The sequence below is a fragment of the Sinocyclocheilus anshuiensis genome, unplaced genomic scaffold, assembly GCF_001515605.1.
Source record: "Sinocyclocheilus anshuiensis isolate Anshui unplaced genomic scaffold, SAMN03320099.WGS_v1.1 scaffold836, whole genome shotgun sequence".
Classification (NCBI taxonomy): domain Eukaryota; kingdom Metazoa; phylum Chordata; class Actinopteri; order Cypriniformes; family Cyprinidae; genus Sinocyclocheilus; species Sinocyclocheilus anshuiensis.
In genome coordinates this window covers 1,302,398-1,316,778 of record NW_015551122.1, presented here as the reverse complement: position 1 = coordinate 1,316,778, position 14,381 = coordinate 1,302,398, and the positions used below count along the sequence as shown (strand labels likewise).

At 37.5% G+C, this 14,381-nt stretch overlaps 1 protein-coding gene across 1 annotated transcript in view; it reads right to left on the bottom strand.

The window, feature by feature from the left end:
- Positions 1–14,381, bottom strand: part of LOC107663113 (ATP-binding cassette sub-family B member 7, mitochondrial-like) — a 55,283-nt gene that overhangs the window by 3,879 nt on the left and 37,023 nt on the right. The window contains exons 9-15 of the mRNA XM_016453273.1: positions 13,063–13,237; positions 11,761–11,918; positions 10,200–10,363; positions 8,119–8,248; positions 7,731–7,902; positions 7,512–7,615; positions 3,840–3,947 (exon numbers count right to left, since the gene is read on the bottom strand). Of these exons, the coding sequence (XP_016308759.1) occupies positions 3,840–3,947; positions 7,512–7,615; positions 7,731–7,902; positions 8,119–8,248; positions 10,200–10,363; positions 11,761–11,918; positions 13,063–13,237 (1,011 nt within the window). The remainder of the gene's footprint in view (positions 1–3,839; positions 3,948–7,511; positions 7,616–7,730; positions 7,903–8,118; positions 8,249–10,199; positions 10,364–11,760; positions 11,919–13,062; positions 13,238–14,381) is intronic.

The window sequence follows — 14,381 nt, the reverse complement described above, 5'->3', positions numbered from 1 at the left end:
TTCATATGAGAACCTGGAGATTTGGTTTGGTCCTCACACGGCACATGGTGTGACCCATCAAATATAACTATAAAAACATTTATTAATAATAATAGTGATAATATTATTGCACTTTATAATACTGTTTTATTTTAAAATAAAAAGGGAGTATTAAATACAGATACAATTATTTTTATAGTAAACTTAAAAATAAAATGCTAATAACTTTATTTAACTTTAACTTAAAATCAGCAAGCTTTTATTTTTGCGGGTTTCCGGCAAGTAAGTATATGCGCTTCCGGGTTTAGCGCTGCCGATTGTAGAGCGTCAGTGAATGAAATGTCACAGTTTTGCATTGTGCTTTGAAAACTGCAGCGGGTAGCCTAGATTTATGCTTTCAGTTTGAGTAGAAATCTTATACAGTACGGTTTAGAAGTAGAAATTCTTAAGAAGAAGCCTACCTGCAAAGCTACCTGAAAAACTATGTGCAAGTGTACCTCGGACAAAAGCTGTTTTAAACGCAAAGGGTGGATTTAATTCAGTTAATAGAAGTTAATTGATCAATAAAATCTATTTATGACATTATTTTTGATACAGCATTTGCGCCTAAAACTTTTCACAGTACTGTAGCTTTGTAGGTACGTTTCTATTGTGCTTTTTTTTTTCTAGACAATGCAATTTTGACCCGGTGTGGCTTTTTTTTTTTTTTTTTCGGAAAATACAGTAATATAATAACAAGCACTTCATTTTTTGGGGGAATCTGATAACATATAACCAGTCACTACTGTGCAGTACAGACATTATGCAAACTGGGACACAGACTGTTAGGAGACCTGCAGCAACAAACTCAAGTAAGGTCTTTCATTTCCCATGAATGCATTAATGCTGATCCAAAAAGACATCAGCGATAATGCAGTAGGTCACTGACAAGCTCCACACCCATTTCAAGGGCAACTTTGGAGGATAGTCATCATTTCACAAGCTCATTTTTACCAACAGCCTGGATCTCAATAGCAGAACAATGTACAAGGACAGCAGTGAGAGAGCTTTCTTCATCATTGCAATGAAAGAAACACGAGAGACATTCAAATGAATGCTTTTATCCCATCTACACATCTGAAACTAAACTCATCACACTTTTGTTTCCATGTAGCAATCACCATACTATCAGAAAAACGTCTGAACCTCAGGGCCAAACGCTATATGGGAAGGATGCTACTGTTTCCCTATAGGTCCCTTTCACATGACTCACATTAGGGCTTCAAAACGAGTGTCATGCACGACTTTGACCTCCACGTGAAACGCAGTGCAGAGAGCATTACAGGAAGGCCATTTTACGAGGTTGCTAGGTAGCAAGAAAGAGGGGTGTGTATGATATGCCTTTGTCATGGCGTCTAGTGGTCAAGTCCACTTGTCGACTGCATTAACTAACTGATGCATTGGGTTTGGGCCAAACAGTTACGCCTGTACACATGGTGACAGCAGAAGAACCGTAATTTGTCCACAAACTGCATCGTAGTAAATGCATGCAACTATGCAAACCACCCAAAGTCAATGTCGCCCACAGGCTGATGCACAACAAGTGAGTGGCACATGACTGTTGATTTACAACATCCATAACAACACAAGCTGCATGAATCTTTCAATGGAGACATGCAAGCTTTTGATTCTCAATCGTCTCCGCATCGTCTCAGCTGCAACATCATGTCGTCCATACAACTAGTACACACGTAAAACTCAATAGTCCTAATAAATATCAGTCCCGCTTTAATGAATCCATCCATTTTGACTTTCATCACTGCCCACATACTGATACATCAGAAACAAACCATACATCAATGGAAAGCTCATTTATTCGGCTTTCAGATGATGTATAAATCTAAATTTCGAAAAATTGACCCTTATGATTGGTTTTGTGGTCCAGGGTCACATATTAGGTTTTCCTCACTGTGGACTGCATACATACAAACAAACCACATGATTAAAAGAAGCGGACACTTATACTCATTTATTATCATTTTAACATGCACATTGTTAAGTAAATAATATTTTGCTTTCCAAAGGAGCTTCTAGGCTAATGTTGCTACAGCTACCATTGTCTCTGCCTGTTTTCACTGATGCTGCTTTCACATGCTACCAGAATGATCGTAAATAGGAATGCTGCAGTTAAAAATTGCATATGAAAGCAATGTGAAGTCGAGCTCATAATGTGATAGCATGCGAAAGCACCATGAGACCAGCTATGTCGTTATTTTTATCACGCCGTGCTCCCCGTCTGTGTAATTCATAAATGCGCATTTACTGCACAGTACAATCAGATTGCGTGGGATTGTCCCGTTTTGTTGTTGCCTGTATGCCGGAGCATGAGTTATTGTAGCTCATTTATTTTACATCTTGTAAAAAGGGGCATAATAGGTCACCTTTAATCATTATAAACTCATCAGTAATCATTGGTTGCCCCTCAAAAGGTCAGCAGCCATTGGGTTTAAAATTGCTTGAACTTTAACCTGGGAGTAACAATGTAGCTACAAGTTGAATACACTGCAAAATGTTGATGTGAATCGTTATAGTTGTGGTAATTGGGCATTTAGTAGGGATGGGTCACGATGTTCGAATATTCGATTAGTTGATTTAATTATAGAATATCGAATAGGTTGTGCGATTATTGTCTTTAAAAAATTCCACGTTTTCCGTGCTGATGCGGTAGTGACGCGTTCATGTAAGCAGAGGGTGGCGCTGCCAATAATGCACATAAGCTGTCAAAGACAACAGAAGAACACATTGTCTCGCACGCACACTGTAGACTTGCGTGGCATAAAAAAAAGACTTGCATAGCATATTACGGTTACAGTAAGGACGAAGTTCTGTGCGGACCACAAACACCCCCGACTGCGTTAGAGGTGTGCTGAATCCGTATTCAGAAAGGCGCAGAAAACAAATAACGCGTTCTACGGAGCCACTAAAGGGACATGGTTAGCCGCTTGCTAGCGGTAGCCTGTTACATTACAGTACATAACATTTCACTTACCACAAAAACAGAGTAAGACGAGATGACTGATAGGATGATGGTGAATGTATTGCAGATCCTGAGCACCACTGACAAACATCTAATCTTGTAAAATGTGTGGTAAGTACTGCCGAGTGCTGCTCCATACGTACGTGTGATCGCGAATCTCGAAAGTGAAAGTAATTCGAAAGTGAAAGTAAAAAAACAAGCGTGTGTTCATAAGCGATTTCAATGCCCTGTATATTAATAACGGCTCCCTGATGCCGCAGTTTATAGACAGTATAATTACCCAACGATATAATTGCGACAGAAGATATTGATGTATATTTTTTTCTCCCATCTCGTATCTTTTCCCTTTAGGGGTTCCATTTTTTTAAAAGGAAATGTCCTAGCCTTATGAGCAGTTCATTTATGTTAATCGAAGGACTGTTATGTTAATAAGTGCCGTCATTGGGTTATGTTTATTATATTAAAATGTTTCAGCACGTTACAATCATATGGCTTGAGTTAAGGTAGCCTATCTTCTGAATTAAACAGTTTATCATACAGATTGAAAGCGTGAATCCCGTCTCTCTCCCTCTCTCTCGGTTTATGAGTGTTTGTGCGTGCATGCGGGGGAGGGGTGCGATTTTCGAATAATAATCGAATAATACCCAGCGATTTTCTAATATTATTTTTGCTTGGAATGCCCATCCCTAGCGTTTAGGGCGATATTGTTTCTTAAGAGGAGATGAATCCTGTAAATGTGTGTGACAGGTGCTGAAACATCCAGAATTAAGCATTGGCTTCCAAGAGTGATTTCTGGATGTTTCAGCACCTGTCACACACATTTACAGGATTCAGAAGAGCTTACCTGATTTAGTACAATAATCTCATCTGCATCCACAATGGTGGACAGCCGGTGTGCAATAAAGACAGATGTTCTGTCCCTCACCATCTCCTTCATGGAAGTCAGAATATGCTGGAAAGAAAATGAGAGAGAGAAAATGCATCATACTAATGTTTGAAAAGTGCTGTTTCTCTTTTATCCATCCTCCTCTGAATGAATCTGCAAGGCTGAAAAAAGCTTTGGTGGTGTTCTTGAGATGTTTCATTAAGAAGCCGTCTGCCTCATGACAGCAACAGTTCCCTGCAATAACAAGCGTTGATATGATTGACAGGATTTATATGAAGACCTTCTGACAAAAAAACACTGTCGAAAGCCAACAGAGCAAACACTTCCTTGACTATAATAAGGCATAAAGCCTCATGAAAATGAAAAAGCGTAGTGTAAATATCAAATGAAAAGTGTTCTCAAAGCATCAGGGGAAAACCAGCAGTACTGAGAAAAAATTCAATCTCTAAAGATCTGTTAGTGATGGTGGTTAGATCTGCACCGTGAAACAGTTCAAAAACTAGGCAGATAAACCAAATAGGTTTAGTCTTTTAGCACACAAAAGGAGCAAAAACCTTCTCAGTCTGGCAAACTCGTTTCACTGGCTGGCTTTAAAGTGGTCATAAACTGCCTTTTTTATTATTTTGTGCTGTTCTCTGAGGTCCACTTATAATGTTATCAAGAAGATGTTTACATCAAAAGCATCATAATTTAGAAGTAATAGGCTATTTTCTGTCCTGTTTTACTCCTCTCATCAGAACGCTCTGTGACAGATTGTAGACTCGGAAGTAAACTCTCACTGCTGTGATTGGTTAACAGTTGTGTTTGTCTGAGAGCCTACAGCCTGCATAGATGGACACTGCTGTGATTGAGGTTAAAGATGCATAAATACTCCGTACATATCAAACAATCTGTAATAACAGACAAAGCAATAGTGAGCATGTAATAAAAACAGTTACTCACACTTGTGTGGTGCGACATTACTGTCGGATCCAATATAGTCGAACAGCATCGACTTTTAATTTCAATCTTTCTGAAAAATCTGTGTCGAATTGTGCTTTGTTTGTAAACGAATCCGCGGTGAAATGAAGTGAACAAAGGACCGTGTGGTGTGACATTACTGTCAGATCCAATATAGCTGCACAGCATCGTCTTTTAGTTTCAATCTTTCTGAAAATCCAGCGTCCAATTGTGCCTTGTTTGTAAACGAATCCTAACCCTAACTGAAGTGAACAAAGGACCAAGTTCTTACTGACGTGGTCTGGAACTTCATTAATAAAGTTCATCCACTCTTTCCTAATGTTGAGATCAGAAGGAAGGCGATGCAAAGACTTGTGTTTTTCCACAGCTTGGCTCTGCCCAGCATCTTGTTTTTGGAGCATCTTTATCTTTTGGTTTCTGTGTAGATCTGCGTTTGTCTCTCTCGTTATTTACACTACATGCGTGAATCGGTGGGCGGGGAGAATCGGTGGGCGGGGCTAAACAGGCAGTGATGCAGAATCGGTGGGCGGGGCTAAACAGGCAGTGATGTAGAATCGGTGGGAGGGGCTAAACAGGCAGTGATGCAGAATAGGTGGGCGGGGCTAAACAGACCGTTATGTAGAAGCAGGCGTTGATCATCTTCTGTGGAGGCGGGGTTTATCCACACTATTACATCATAAAGTGGCACATTCCACGTCGTTTTGGCAGATTGGTTTCAATATAAGCTGTTTTTGGACTAACAAAAAAGTTCTGAGTTCTGAAATTTACATGATGTTTTTATAGTACAATGTCCTCTTATAAGGGAATTTTGATTTCTCAGTTCATGACATCTTTAAAAGGATAGTTCACCCAAAAATGAAAATGTGCTGTTAATTTACTCTTAGGCCATCCAAGATGTAGGTGATTTTTTGTTCTTCAGTAGAACAGTAAAGAAGCTGATTTTCAGCTGAAACTGTGCTCCTTGCTGATTCATAAAATGACAGTGAATGGCTACCAACATTTTGAGAGTCAAAAAAGCATATCAGGCAAGACAAAATTAATTCCCACGGCTCCTGACGATATATTGAGATCTTATGATGCTAAATGATTGGTCTGTGCAAGAAACTGAACATTATTTACAACATTATTACCTGTAAAATCAGAGCCTCAGGCAAACAGTCTGGAGTGATGTCCGGTTTACAAACCCATGATGCTATGATGCTGGTGATTTGTGAACTGAGCACTTTATGTTTTAGATATGTAAAACATCCACGTTTCACATCATTATTGGGTGCTTTAATAATATAACTGCATATATGTCATTGCATGTCTGCATAAACAACCTAGTGAAATAAAATAGTCCACTGAAACAAACTGTCTTAAAGAATCAGTTCACAGAAAAGAATCAGATTTCCCTGTTTGTCTGAGGCTCTGGATTACAGGTAATGATGTTGTAAATAATGTTCAGTTTCTTGCACAGACCGATCGTTTCATTTCATAACACCTCAATATATCGTCAGGAGCCACAGGTATTCATTTTGTGTTCCTTGATATGCTTTTTTTATTTCTCAAAAATGTGCAGCCGCTGGCTGTCATTTAATGAATCAGCAAGAACCACGGTTTCAGCTAAAAATCTTCTTTAATGATCTACTGAAGAAAAAAAGTCACATACTGTACATCTTTGACGGCCTGAGGGTGAGTGAATTAACAGCAAATTTTCAGTTTTGGGTGAACTGTACCTTTAAAGGGGTTGTGTCATGAGGAAGCAAAATGAGTTTGATCTTTTAGAATTTGATGTGCTATAAAAACAGATTTTTTTCCCCTCAGAACTCAAATTTCTTTGCTATTCCTACTATTTATTGAAACTAAAACTGCAAAAATGACAGAATTTCTGCAACTTTGCCAAGTCACATACATGAATAGATCAACACATAGATTAACCGAGGTCATTTCTGGCTGTGTGTAGCACCTGCTGCTCTGCAGATCCTTCTGAAGAAGATCTCAAGATTAAAAACGAGTGCCAGGCGTTCAATTTCATCAACTAATGATTTGAGTGGCACATTTCAACAGATTGTTTTGTAAATGTGATGCAGCTTTAAAAAAGGCTGTTAATAAATTTTTTTTGAAAAAACTAGGGATGCACGATATTATCGGAACCTTATTGGAATTGGCCGATAATGGCTTAAAATGCAAATATCGGCATCAGCCCGATATGAAAAATTATGCCGATATGCCTTGCCGATAAGATGAGTAACTCACAAGTGTTCAGGGTGTGATAGCGATAAGATCACATTAGCAGTGTGTTCATACTTGAAGCAAACGTTTTCCTGAATGATGATTAGATTCACTGTTTTGAACATTTAATCTGAGAATGAATAAATAAATTGTTTATAATCTCTGTACAGGAGAGACTTGGTGTTGTTTCCAAACAAAAGGAAATATATCGGTATCGGCTATCGGCCAAAATTAGTTGAAAAATATCGGCATATCGGATATCGGCAAAAATCCAATATCGTGCATCCCTATAAAAAAAACTATATTTAATTTGACAGCAAACTCCCAGCTTGTGTGTCTTCATGTGTATAGCCGGCTACAGACAAACAGCTCTGTGCAATTATGTTTTCATGCCCATTTCATACCGATTATTGAGGAATCTACGATTTCATTGACACACGAGTCTAAGGCTCTTACCTCTTCAGTGATTGAGTCTAGTGAAGATGTGGCCTCGTCATACAGAAAAATGGTAGGGTTCTTAAGGATGGCCCGTGCGATGGCCACACGCTGCTTTTCTCCACCTGTCACAAGAAAAACCCGCACTCAATCACTCAAGAAGAAACCATCTTGTTCCTCTACCTCTTCAGAGACCTTCACTTCCTTCAGAAACACTCATGAGACACGGGCTGAGGTTACCTGAGAGCTTCAGGCCTCGCTCTCCGACCTGCGTGTCATATCCATGAGGCATCTTGAGAATGGCGTCGTGGATTCCAGCTAGTTTGGCCACACGGTAGACGTCCTCTGCTGTGGCGTTGATGTTACCATAGAGCAGATTGTAAAATATGGTATTGTGGAAAAGCACGGCGTCCTGAAATTATATTTACATTTGATTTCTCAGAAGATGAAATAAGTTTCATAATTTTTTTTTTTCATAGGCTTAAATTAAGTCTAATTATGGTTCCCATGGTACCTTCCCGCTAGTTTATATTAGATACTTATTTTTAAAGAGTAAGAAAATACAAATGTTCCCTAAGGAGGTGATAATTACATCTGATGGTTCTCAGAATTAGATGCAAGCGCTCACCTGCGGCACGACGCCCACAGCTTTCCTCAAGCTCTCCAAACTAACATCACGAATGTTCTGGCCTGCGATGTAGATGTTGCCCTGCTGTGGCTCGTAGAAACGAAAGAGCAATCGGACAATCGTGCTCTTCCTAGGAAAAGAGAGTAATCTTGAAGTCAAATTCTGTTTTCTATTGTTCTATTTGTGTTTTAACAAAGGGTCAGTGTGAGGAGATGAAAATGCTGGCCTTTTACCTGAAGACTAGCATTAAAATAAATGTCTGTTTCATGAGACAGACTTGTTATCCTGTTACTATAATTTGGGTCTGGAAACTTTAATATATTGTACAATGTGTAATACAATGTGTAATATTTTTTTCTGGTGAAAGAAATGCATAAATGAAGAGGAAATGTAAAATATTTAATGTCATGGATGAATATTTACGGAGCAATCCACTATTTTGTGGAGGGGGTGGGGGGTAAAAATTACTTCAGAAAGATGGCAGCATCATTACTGTATGTTATTTGCACACAGATATTGGTAGAATAAAGTAAAATATAATAAAGTAACTAGAGTAAAATCTGTTGACTTTAGCTATCTTTGCTACATCCATGACATTTAATATTTTGTCTTTCATTATTATACATGTTTATCTTTCTTTAGAAAAGATATTTACAAAAAAAAACAAATTTGAACCAGGGACATTTATGAAATTTGGTTGATCTGACATTTGAAAATGACTAATTAGTCATTTTTAGCAATGAATATACACTACCAGTCAAACGTTTTTGCACAGTAAGATTTTTTATGTTTTTTAAAGAATTCTCTTCCGCTCACCAAGCCTGCATTTATTTGATCGAAACTACAGCAAAATAATATTTTTACTATTTAAAATAACTGTTTTCTATTTGAATATCTGTTAAAATGCAATTTATTCCTGTGATCAAAGCTGAATTTTCAGCATCATTACTGCAGTCTTCAGTGTCACATGATCTTCAGAAATCATTCTAATATGCTGATTTGCTGCTCAAGAAACATTTATTATTGTTATTATTATTGTTATTATTATTTTGAAAACAAAAGAGTAGAATTTTCATCAGGTTTCTTTGATGAATAGAAAGTTCAGAAGAACAGCATTTATCTGAAACAGAAATCTTTTGTAACATTATAAATGTTTTTATCATCACGTTTGATCAATTTAAAGCATTCTTGCTAAATAAAAGTATTAATTTCTATAATTTCTCCCCCCCCCCCCAAAAAAACAAAAAAATAAAAAAAATTATACTGACTCCAAGCTTTTGAAAGGTATACTGTATAATGTTACAAAAGCTTTTTATTTCAGATAAATGCTGATCTTTGGATCTTTCTATTGATCGAAGAATCCTAAAAACAAATTTACTCAACTGTTTTAAATATGAATAATAATAATAAATGTTTCTTAAGCAGCAAATCAGCATATTAGAATGATTTCTGAAGGACCATGTGACACTGAAGCCTGGAGTAATGATGCTGAAAATTCAGCTTTGCATCACAGAAATAAATTACATTTTAAAATATATTCAAATAGAAAGCAGTAATTTTTAAATAGTAAAAATATTCCAGAATATTACTGCTTTTGCTGTATTTTGGATCAAATAAATGCAGGCTTGGTGAGCAGAAGAGACTTCTTTAAAACGCACTACAGATCTTACTGTTCAAAAACCTTTGGCTGGTAGAGTATAATGAGTATACGTTTTAAAAAAAGCATATCAGGGTCTTAAAATGTTGGTTAACTTATTTCCTACAAATTAAAGTAGCTTTAATTCATTTCACAAGAACTCTGGGAACAGGGTTAAATGGCTGAGCCTCACAGATGCTGCCAACAAGGGAATGAGATTATTTACTGTCTGGCTGTAAACGGGGCTCAAATTATGGGCCTTTAGTCTTATCACAGTGTTAAATGCTAATAATCCCACATATCTAATAGTTCTCCCTCCAAAGAATTTTTGCCTTTGCTGCTGTATTACTCAAAGTAATTCAGCTCCAATTTGAACCCTATTGTGCCAAGTTCAGTGAAACCTGAAGGTAATATAACATAAGTATGTCTTTCCTGGAGCACTTACCCAGATCCACTGCCGCCAACAATGGCCACCTTTTTGCCTGCAGGTACTTCAAATGAAACCCCGTTAAGCACCTTTTGGCCCTCCAAGTACTCAAAATACACATCCTCAAACCTGATGGTGGCTTCCTGGGGTGCAACGAGCAGCGGCGTGGCCATTTCTTTCTCCTTCAGGACACAAAGGTTATAAAAAACACATTTAGTAGCAGTCTGAAATGTACATTTTGAGGCTTGAAACAGAAAAATGGCTTTTCTCAAACATATTTCGACGACAATGCATTGTAATGGCACCATCAAAACAATAGCGCTCAGCACTTTTACACTAAATTGAGAAATCAAATTAGGGTCTCACAATAATGGCTTGATGCTGTCACGTGGTGAAAACCATTACTGATCACTGTGAACAACTGGACAGACTTTATTCACAGTAATTACAGGCTGCATACGAAATCAGCCAAATGAAGAATGAGCTTCATCAAGCTCCCCCACTAACGCTATGAAAGACACGAAACACTCAAATGTTTTTGGAATTTAAAACAAATACTATGACAAATTACATGCTTTAATGCTTCAATTTGCAATATTCAAATCTGACAGGAAGCTCTTGTGCCGTATTTTAAAAAGCACTGACATTTCAGAACGGCTGGAGCAAATAATGCAACACTATTCACAGGTATTCTTTTCACATTAAAATAACTCTGTTTGCTTAGGTCTGCAGCAGTAATATGGAGCTTATAATATGACAAAACTATTTTAATTTGTATTGTATAAATTTGAATTATTTACAAGTAGGGATGTAACGATTCACTCAACTCACGATTCGATTCAAATCACGATTTTGATTTCACGATTCGATTCGATTCGGAAACAGCAGACGAGCTGAATGAGATGCAGATTCACTCTCTGCCAGCAGGTGGCACTTAAAGCGTTTCATTGGTTTCCGCTGGACAACAAAGCAGCGCTGCACTTATGAACTTTAATATGCATTATACAGAGGCAAGAGGAAAAGAAAAAATACCATCTAAACTTTTCTAAAGACAGTAAGTTCCCCTCAGACATACATTCATATAAACTCCTACCCCTAAATGAATAGTGATTTGTTTACCATCTCAACCGATTTGAATCGTCACATATTTGAATCGATTTTCAACCAGCTCGCAGTTAATCGTTACATCCCTATTTACAAGTGGCATTTAGTTTTATAGACATGCATTTTCAAGAATATAATATAATCTGAATTTCTGAATATTGAATTTGATGTTTCCGAATTTCCTCTTCATCTTGAAAAATTGAAGCTGTATTTTTAAAAGCTGGATATTTGCAGTCTAAGATTTCAGAACAAAAAAAATTGCCGTTTGAAAATGCACGTCTTTAAAACTCTGCTATAAAAAAATTCAGTCGTGTTAAATTTCAAATGTTCAATATTCACGTTAGAAAAAAAATCTAATACAGAACTATGTTAAATGCCACATAATATTCAGTTTTGATAAATGCCACTTGTCAATAATTCAAATTCAAATAGTTTTGTCATATTATAAGCTCCATACAGTAAAGGCCGAGCGCACCTTTATTTTGGTGTCGACGCTGAGCAGAGTGAAGAGCGTGTTCATGTCTATGAGGGCCTGTCGGGTCTCTCTGTACACCGTGCCCAGGAAGTTGAGCGGCATAGAGAGCTGGAAGAGCAGCCCGTTCACCATCACTAGATCGCCCACAGTCATAGTGCCTGCAGGGAAAAGAAGCCAAAGCACACTGAACATAGGGCGATATATTTATATTACCACAATATTTTTTTTTCCATATCGAACAATATTGATATTTATCAAGGTATTAATCTACCACAGGAAATGCTTTCTATATGTTTGTTAGGCCTTGATAATGATTGTTCACTATTAAGTCTCGTACACACCGGGACGATTATTTTGTGCTTGAGCGCCACCAAGTCGTGTTTTACTGTAACTTCAGCAGCTCCAGGCACGAGAACAAAAGCGCCAATCTCATTGGTCGGCCAGTTTTTAACGCGGCGCGTCAAATAAAAAAAAACGAGCCCGAGGCATTTTTTTTTTTAAATTACGCTTTTACGCCTCGCGTTTTGCGCGTCGGTGTGCACACTCACATTGGCGCCCTTTGTTTAGACACGAGGTGTTAAACGTCGGCGATAATCACACGTGATATTCGTCCCGGTGTAAACAAGCCTTTAAACTCCACAGAGTAAGATATCTTCCATTGTATTTTCACCTAAATTCTGTGTTTTCCGTTTCATTTTTATGGGTTCTGTGTTTTATGACATAATACAAATTTATCATCAAAAATGGTGTCTAATGAAATGAATTAAAATTAAATACAAATAAAATAAAGCTTTTAAAATGTAATCAAATTAAAATATAATAAAGCAACAAGCCCCGTGAAGCCGTGGTTTACAGTGAATTTATAACAGCTAAGGAGCGTTGTTATATGCGAAGGGGAGTTTAACCCCCTTAGCTGTTATAAATTCACTGTAAACCAACACTGCGGGCCGCCAGTTGCCCATCCCTGATGTAGTTCCTCAGAAACAGTTGTGGTTGCAACAAAGTGGTTGCAGAGCAACAGACAAACGTAAACAAAGGTGTATGTTACTTTGTAGAGTAATTTACAATAGCTTAGAACGTGGCTCAGCCAATCAGAATCAAGCACCAGAACTCTCCGCTTTATAACATTTCATTTACAACAAAACATTGCATTTGTTTTTTTGTCAAATAAGATGCTGCACAACAGAACTCTATAAATTAAAACATGGATTAAAAAATTTAATGGTTGATGGTTAATGCAACTGGCCCCTCAAGCTATTTTGAGTACTTAGTGATGAAATGTGACATAGCACTGATTTTCACCTGCCATTATGCCTTTGCTTGCCAGCACCATGATAGCAGTGAGGCCGACGCTGAAGATGGCACTCTGACCGAAGTTGAGCATGGCCAGAGTAGAGGTGGTCTTCAGAGAGGACGACTCGTACACCTTCAGAAAACCATCATAACGCTCGGCCTCATACTTCTCATTGTTGAAGTACTGAAAGAGAGAAAAACACCAAAGAAAGATCTGGTTGAAAAAGAGCACAACAGAACAGCTACTAAAGGAAGGTCATGACGATGATGAGTTTAGAGACATGAAAGACACATTCGAATTTCTTTCTTCTGATATTTTGAAGAATATTGGTAACCAAAGAGTTTCTGGTCCCCATTGACTTACATAGTATTGTTTCCACGCTATAGAACTCAAAGGGGAAAAGCAAATGTTACTCACACAGCAACTCATAAAGGTAAGGAACAACTTCAAGCAAATGACAGAATTTAAATTGCTTTTTTTTTTTGGTAAACTACTCCTTTAAGCATGGTAATAAATTATTATATTGACATATTAAGGCATTGACATGCCAAGGTATTACAAGAAATAACATGATATTACCACTGAACAAAAAAAAACAAAAAAAACTTAAGTGTCTATCTGCTTATAACCAGTTAAAGGTCTCTGGGATGTGAAATCAAGCGTGTAACACGACCCGTGTCACATGAAGACATGCTGGTGATGCCTCAATCACATATCCAGATGTCATTAAAGCTACAATCGCATCTCTCTAAACAGCAGCAGCTGAGTAAACCAAAGGCTAATGCCTTCACAGGCTCAGAGATGATAGTGAGCGGCTCAAACATCTGAGTCTCTTCAGCAGGGAGAATGATCGGAAACACAAGAGCGCCACAATTAATTAGCTCTGAAATGTGACAAACAGTAGTGTGGCGATAAACAGCGTGGAGGACAATGAGGATTATGAAGAGCAGCAGAGATAAAGAAAATAGGATTAGCAATTGAGTACTATGCTTTTTCAAAACATTAATATATGGCCATAAATTTGGCCTAACAACATAGCTTATAAATCTAGGACATATAAATTTCACTCAGATGATTCTTTTAAAATCAAAAACACCACTACTGTTTGTAGCAGAAGAGCAGTGCTTGATTATTATATCAACAAAAACAGCAAAGCAACTTGTAAAATTGTGTCTAAAATTTAAGTTAATAAATACTAACTTTTTGTGTATTGAATGTTATATAACTGTAACATCACACTCACAACCTACGGCATATATATAAAATATATATATATATATATATATATACAGTGTACGGAAAGTATTCAGACCCCCTTAAATTTTTC